Below are 7,777 nucleotides of genomic sequence, written 5' to 3' on the forward strand. Positions count from 1 at the left end.
TGTTCACTGATGTATCAGGATATGTGTGAGTGAGTTAAGCAGAGTTGACTTGTAACCAGAATGCTCTTTATTTTCGTAACTCGTTCCTTCCGATGTGGTGCCGTGCTTACACCATGTTTCTTCTCCCGTATCTCTCTGTCTCTCTAACGCAACAACCGCTCCGCCTAACGTCGTGCCGGTACGCTACATGGAAATGCGCCCAAATCATCTGTTCTAACACCGCTCGCTCCTAGCGTCACACGATGTGACTAATGAGAATTCGCAAGAAGTCGAACATTCCGGCCACCTTGGAGTACAACTTCAATACAACTAGATAAACTTAGTAGGTAAAGGAATTTCCACGATATGCCTTCATTCGATGCGAAATCGATGATCTTTGCTTGGTGTTCAGGGTGTGACAAAAATTCACCAATCTGTCGCAGTAGATTACTTGCACCGAGGAAATTTCTGCCGTTGTCGGACAAAATAGAATCGCAAATTCCTCTTCGAGAAATAAACCTCTTAAGTGCATTCAAAAATGTTTCAGTCGTGAGGTCGGAAACTAATTCGAGGTGTATTGCCTTTGTAGCCATACAAACAAAAAGGCACAAGTAAGCCTTACCCGATTTGTTTCTCGAGAGTTTAATAGAGAATAGACCCGCGTAATCGACGCCAGTGTGACGAAAAGCTCTTGACGGAGTAACTCTAGCCGCAGGCAGATCACCCATCAGTTGTATTGAGCCGCGTGGTCGCGACCGGAAACACAAGACACACGTTCTTAGTATTCGTTTGATCGCGTTTTTAGCAATGTATTACCCAATATGTTTCTCGGAGAGTGGTCAGCAATAGTTGTGGACCGATGTGAAAATACTTCAAATGTAGGTCGCGTATAACTAAGTCTGTCAATCTACCGTTAGTGGATAAGAGGATTGGATGCTTCTGGGTATAGGGAAGTGGAGCATTCCTCAACCGGCCACCAACGCGGAGTACTCCGTCCTGGTCGAGTACCGGATTGAGCGAAAGAATCTTACTGTGCGAATCCACCGCCTTGTTCCTTTGTATGTGATGTAGCTCGCAAGCGAAGGCTTCCTTCTGATGACATTTTATGATTATGGTCATGGCCTGTTGGAGCTCATCTGTGGTCAGCGGCCCGCAGAGTCGCTGAGAATTTGATTTTGATTGTGTGCAATTCGTTTTGAATCTCATGCACATTGCGACTACTCTCTTGAGTCTGGTCAATGATGAGTATCGATTGATGATGTCGTATGCATCATCCTGATGACATATCGTAAACGACTGAATGCGTGCTTCAGGTATTTCTGTCGTACTAACGGTGTCGGCCGTTGTAGTGAATTGGTCTTTAACCAAGATGGTCCTTCCCATCATATTGTGGCGTCAATCAGCTGTTCCGACAGTATCCCACGCGATATCAAATCGGCAGGGTTGTCCTCTGAACGCACATGAGCCCAATCCCCTTGGTTAGTCAGCCGTTGAATCTCTGCGACTCTGTTGCCAACAAAGACTTGCCACTGTGATGGTTCACCTTGAATCCATGCTAGTGTGACTTCAGAGTCTGTCCAGAAATAGTGTTTGGAGATTGCGCATGTAAATGCTTGAGACACTCGTTGGACTAAGTTGGCAAGAAGTGTAGCTCCGCATAATTCGTGGAAGTGTAATGGTTTTGAGAGGGGCCACACGTGATTTTGCGGTCAACAGCTGTACATAAACCGCTCCAATATCGTCAACAGATCGAAGGTAGATGCATGCACCATAAGCGCTTTGAGAAGCGTCGCAGAATCCATGGAGTTGTATGTCCCTTGGTTGATGCAAAATTGCGTGCCGAGGTATCGCGATTTTGTTGATGCTTGGCAGCTGTTGAAGATATGATAACCATATCATGCGGAGTGTCTCTGGTATGGGTGTATCCCAGTCGATTTTCAATTGCCACAGTGACTGCATCAGAATTTTGGCCTTGATGGTAACTGGTCCAATCAAACCCAGCGGATCGAATATTTGCGTGATTAGAGATAGCATCGTACGTTTTGTGACGATTTCTGGTATACTGTTGCAAGTTGCTTCGTACCGCAATGAGTCCGCCTTTGACTGCCACAGTAATCCTAAAACCTTTGCATCAGTTAATCCATAGTGGTCCAAGTGCTCGTCCTGGCCAAGTGAGACGTTTGAACGAAATTTAGACAACTCGAACCCTGCGGTCATCAATATGTCGGTAACTTGAGTTTTAATTTCACGCAGTTGCTGCACCGAGGCTGCTCCCGTAATCATATCATCGACGTAGAAGTCACGGGCGATGACCGATGCTGCAGAGTATGTTTTTTCATGATCGACTGATAATTGTTGTAGTGACCTTATGGCCAGGAATGGTGATGAAGCGACCCCATACGTTACAGTATTTAAACTGTACGTTGTGGGTGGTTCCTCTGGATTGGATCTCCATAGTATGCACTGATATGCTCGATGCTCCGGCTTTATTCTAACTTGTCTGTACATCTTGACGATGTCACCCGTCAAGACGTAGGAATGTAATCGAAAACGTATGATGATTTCGAACAACTCTGGTTGGATTGTAGATCCTACCAGCAAGTAATCGTTGAGTGACTTCCCAGACTTCGTTGGACTGGACGCGTCAAAGACAACTCGAAGTTTGGTGGTGATTGAAGATTCCTTTGTTACTGCATGATGAGGTAGATAGTTGATTTTCTGACCTTCAGTCACGGGCAACATGGACATATGACCAAGATTTATGTACTCCTCCATGAACTTGATATATCGGGTTTGTAGTTCGGGATCCCTTAGAAATTTACGCTCCATGCCGCGCAATCGCTTTAACGCATTAGTCCTGGACTCTCCTAAGGTACTGGGATCTTCGCGAAATAGTAATGGAACTTCGAATCGCCCGTCTTCAGTTCGGCGATGTTCTTTCTGAAAGATGTCTTCGCATTTGGATTGTTCCTTAGAAAGTATTCTTGCATTAGGCATGTCCTCGATGTGCCAAAATTTTTCTATTTGCGCCTGCAGGTCCTTGTTTTGCACAAATCCACATATAGTGACGTTGGTATGTGACAAGGTATTGATTGGCGGTCCGATTTGTCCGCACAACAACCAACCCAGCTTGGTAGATTGCAGCACTGGCTGTTTAGCTCCTAGCTGAATTCTATCTGTTTCCAAAATGTCCCAGAAGACTGTTGCTCCCAGTAATATGTCTACGGCTTGCGGCGTATGGAATGACGGGTCAGCTAATTCGATGTGCTGTGGCAGACTAATAGAGTTTACATTGATGGCTCTGGTAAGGATAGGACGTGTGATTTGGTTTACAACGAATAGATTGAAGCCTGTTTCGTAAGTCGTATTGGACGATACTATTGTGGTCTGGACTGTTTCAGTGATTTGTGTTTCCGTTACATTTAGACACGAGATTGAATGTTTGGTTGCGTTTGTTTGAAGACCTAGTCTTTGACATACTGACTTAGCGATAAAATTTGATTGCGAGCCATTGTCCAACAATGCACGCACTTTATGGAAATTACCGGCATCGTCGCGAATATAAACGACAGCTGTCGATAACAGAACCTCCGGTTTAAATTTGTTGGGTCCAACTGTCTTCATTGAAACTGACGTTGCGGCCGGCGACTCGCATGCTTGAATGTTAGCATTAGTGTCCTTTGAACTTGTTGATGCATTGTTGGACGATGCTGCGCCTTGAGCATCATTGTTAGATCGCTCGTTCGTGTGAAGCAGAAAGTGATGCCTCTTTGAGCAATGTCTGCAGTTTCGTGACGTGCATTTCTGTAGCAAGTGGTTTGAACCTAGACAATTATAGCACAAGTTAAGCCGTTTGGTTTCAGCCCGTCGAGACTCTACTGTTAAATCCTTGAAAATTTTACAAGAATGCAGTCGATGCATCTGTTTACAAAGAGGGCACTCACCTGTTTCATTCGTCGTTACATGTGCTACCGTAGTATTTCGACTCTTGTTTACATTTGTTTTTTATGTCGATTTTACAAGGATATCCTTTACCTGTGCTGGGTGAAGTGCTTCCAGAAATTCGCATCGTGTATTAATAAATTCGACTAATTGCTTAGTTGTAGACAATTTTTCCTGGACAACCTTCAGTTCCCACTCTTTCTTTGTCACGGGATCCAATTTACTAGTCATCAAATAAATTATGAGAGTATCCCACTTATCTACGGGTTCTTTCAGCTGTTGTAATACTCGCAAGTGCTTTTGAAAGTTATCCAATAACGCTCGCAATAACTCTGCCGACTCTTTCAGAATTGGAGGTGTATTGAATAGCTCGTGAATGGGATGATGGATAGTTAAACGCAAATTGGAAAACTTTTTGTCAATAATTCTAAAGCTATGTTGTAGTTCTCATTTGTTGTTTGTAGCGATTGGACTACCTGTGCGGCGGAACCTGACAGTGCAGATTTTAGATAGTAAAACCTTTGAACGTCGTTTAGGTTAGGATTGCCATGAACGAGTGCTTTGAATGTATCGTAAAATTGTTGCCATTGTTCGTAGCTTCCGTTGAAGTTCGGCAGAGTTATCACGGGCAGTCGTATTAGCGTTTGATGGTTAATGGCGTTTGGTGCATTTTGAATCGCGTTTTCTGCTTGACGGTTAACATGCGACTCTATTCTATTGATTCCGTATTGTCCTAATTTCGATCGTGCTGCCGCTTGCACCGCAAAAAAGACTTCCTCGAATCTCTCACGCTCTGCGATGTCTGGCTTGGGCAAAATCGCATCAATCTTCGTTTGCAACGCGTGATACTCATACCACAATTCGTTATATTTCTCTAACCTCGATTCTAATGCTATGCGATTTTCGACACTGTCCGCGTAATTCTCTACGAATGTCTTGAACCTAGTCGCGCGACTCTTAAGCGTCGTTCGTTGACGTTTTAATTCCTCTATCACTTCCATTGTCTTTATGCTTAATCTAACCTACCAGTGTACAGGAGATGATTGTCGATAAGATCGATTGTCTATATAATCGATGTGTAACGCTGTGGCAGCTGCGTCGTGTGGCGTCTGCGCGTTGGCGTTTACGGGAATGGCGTCGTGTGGCGTCTGCGCTGTGGCGTTACCAGCAATGGCGTCGTGTGGCGTCTTGTCGAAGATGAATTCAATAATGGCGACTATTTCCCTTTTCAGCGTATTCCTCAGCTCTTGGGGTCGAGCGTCGACGGATGTAGGTAGAGAATGTCCCCGTTGAATGAATCTTCGGTGCAGTGATTTGTACTCGCCGAAAGTCAGTGTTGTCTTTCCCTTTTAGCTGTGGTCGTTGTCGAAGCAACGTGCTAAAACTTCTCGAGAATTCGATGTCTGGTATTTAAGGCTCCGCTCACCTCGTTGTCGTTGTTATCCGGCTCGAAGGACCAAAATGTTCACTGATGTATCAGGATATGTGTGAGTGAGTTAAGCAGAGTTGACTTGTAACCAGAATGCTCTTTATTTTCGTAACTCGTTCCTTCCGATGTGGTGCCGTGCTTACATCATGTTTCTTCTCCCGTATCTCTCTGTCTCTCTAACGCAACAACCGCTCCGCCTAGCGTCGTGCCGGTACGCTACATGAAAATGCGCCCAAATCATCTGTTCTAACACCGCTCGCTCCTAGCGTCACACGATGTGACTAATGAGAATTCGCAAGAAGTCGAACAGTGGGTCTTCAAGAAAAAGAAAAATGAGAAAGGTGAAGTTATACAGTATAAAGCAAGGTTAGTAGCGAGAGGTTTTAAACAGAAAAATGCTTCCTTTTCGGATTGTTACAGTCCTGTAGCAAAGTTACCAACTGTTCGAGTTTTTTTAGCGATTTGCAATTATTTAAAAATACCCGTAGTACAAATGGATGTATGTAACGCCTTTTTACATGGTAGGGTAGATAGCGATGTATATATGTCAATGCCACAGGGTTATAACTTAAAAGAAAACGAAATATGCAAACTGAAGAAGACCTTGTATGGTTTAAAAGAATCTCCAAAAGGCTGGAACAATAGATTTCACGAAGTAATGATTGAACAAGGATTTGTTAGATTAGAATACGACTATTGTTTATATGTAAATACAACAAAGTCAGGCAAGGTTTTTTTGCTTTTGTACGTAGATGATCTATTGTTAGCTGGAACGGATAAGATAGGTGTAGTAAAAATAAAAGGTGTCTTAAATAGTCATTTTAAAATGAAAGATTTTGGTAACGTAAAACATTTTCTAGGAATAGTTATCGAACAAAATGTTAAAAAGGGTGAAATTATACTGAATCAGTCTAAATACTTAGAGAATATTATTGCAAAATATAATATGGAAGACTGTAATGCAATATCAACACCAATGGAAGTAAATTTTAAACATGAAACCCTAAAAAGAGTAGAGTCTGAATCTGAAGAGTTAGAGCATCGGTAGAAAGTTGATTAGCACTTTAATGTATGTAATGCTATGTACAAGACCAGACCTTTGTAACGCAATAAGCATTTTGAGTAGGTATCAGTCATGTGCGAGTGAAGAGCTATGGCGAGCATTAAAACGTGTTCTGAGATATATTAAAAAGGCACCGTAAACTTAAGTTTAGTTTATAGACATAACGAAAGCGAAAATGACCGTATCATAGGATTTGTAGATTCCGATTGGGCAGGAGATAGTATTGACCGTCGATCTACAGGTTATGTTTTCAAAATCTTAAGTTGTTCTGTCTCATGGGTTAGTGGAAAACAACCCACAGTAGCACTATCTTCTACGGAAGCAGAATATATGGCGATGAGTTTAGTGGCGAGCGAAGCATGTTGGCTCAGATTTTTATATAAAGATTTTAATATTCAGGAAGGCTTTGTTTGTGTTAAATTGTACGAGGATAATCAGTCCGCAATTCGAGTAAGTAAAAATCCAGAATTCCATAAACGTTTAAAACACGTGGACATTAAACATCACTTTGTAAAAGAAAAAATCAGAGAAAATGCTATAACAGTTGCTTATATTAATACAAATGAACAAGTAGCGGACATTCTAACAAAGTCATTAGGAAGAGGTCAGTTTCGTACACAAAGAAAAGCCTTAGGTGTATGCTAATTTTTAAGCGAGAGTTCTGACGAAAAAAAAAATGTATTTTAAATTGTCTGTAAAAATCTGCCTTTGGGACAGTGATGCACATTTGGCTCCCCGGCAACACGGAATCCAGCCCCACCACTTTTCCCCCCACCTACCGGCATCGAGTCGGCCGCGAGAGCGAGCGAGGCAGTGAGAGGCAGCGCCCGTCCTTTTCGCTCTACCAGTAAATCGTAAACACATGCGGGTATTAGAGCGAAAAGGACGGCTGCTCCTCGAGCCGCTCTATCTCGCTGTCTCGCTTTCTCTGCTAGTCGCTTGTTACAAGCGACCGAAAACCGAAAATGTATCTTCTCGGCCGCTCGGCGTATCTTGTACAGGGTATCCCGATCTTTGTTGCCAATCACTATTGTACTCATAGAGCGGATTAAACTGAGTCGAAAAGTCCTCTACCATTTTGCCATTTTCGTAATAGTTAACAAGATATTAATTACTAAAAATTGCAAAATATTAGTCTTAAATAATTTTTTACTCAAATACCATCAACTTTACACAAAAACTGCAAGAGACAAAAATTATTTATTTTCTTCTCATAAAGTTTTGAGAATTTTTTCAGAATTTTTTATCAGATTTTAATACTGTATTTTCTTATTTTTATCAACATGAGAAAATACGGTATTAAAAAATTCTAAATATTAATTGTAGAAAAATATTAATTGTAGAACGTATTTTTACTAAGAAGC

The 7,777-nt window shown here is 42.1% G+C and overlaps 1 protein-coding gene across 1 annotated transcript; it reads right to left on the reverse strand.

The window, feature by feature from the left end:
• Positions 1-1,361: 1,361 nt before the first annotated feature.
• Positions 1,362-4,922, reverse strand: LOC108765485 (uncharacterized). The gene is made up of 5 exons (XM_018514240.1): positions 4,398-4,922; positions 4,015-4,332; positions 3,924-3,966; positions 1,677-3,803; positions 1,362-1,552 (listed from the first exon to the last, which is right to left on the reverse strand). The coding sequence occupies exons 1-5, from the start codon at positions 4,920-4,922 to the stop codon at positions 1,362-1,364; spliced, it is 3,204 nt and encodes a 1,067-aa protein (XP_018369742.1).
• Between the last annotated feature and the right edge of the window lie 2,855 nt (positions 4,923-7,777).

This window comes from Trachymyrmex cornetzi, unplaced genomic scaffold (genome assembly GCF_001594075.2).
Source record: "Trachymyrmex cornetzi isolate Tcor2-1 unplaced genomic scaffold, Tcor1.1 scaffold492, whole genome shotgun sequence".
In the NCBI taxonomy this organism is placed as follows: domain Eukaryota; kingdom Metazoa; phylum Arthropoda; class Insecta; order Hymenoptera; family Formicidae; genus Trachymyrmex; species Trachymyrmex cornetzi.

Coding starts and splice junctions, on each gene's coding strand:
- LOC108765485 (XM_018514240.1), bottom strand. CDS start 4,922: ATGGAAGTGATAGAGGAATTAAAACGTCAACGAACGACGCTTAAGAGT. Junction 3,967..4,014: donor AAGCACTTCACCCAGCACAG/GTAAAGGATATC, acceptor AATGTAAACAAG/AGTCGAAATACTACGGTAGC. Junction 1,553..1,676: donor GCTGTTGACCGCAAAATCAC/GTGTGGCCCCTC, acceptor ATTTCTGGACAG/ACTCTGAAGTCACACTAGCA.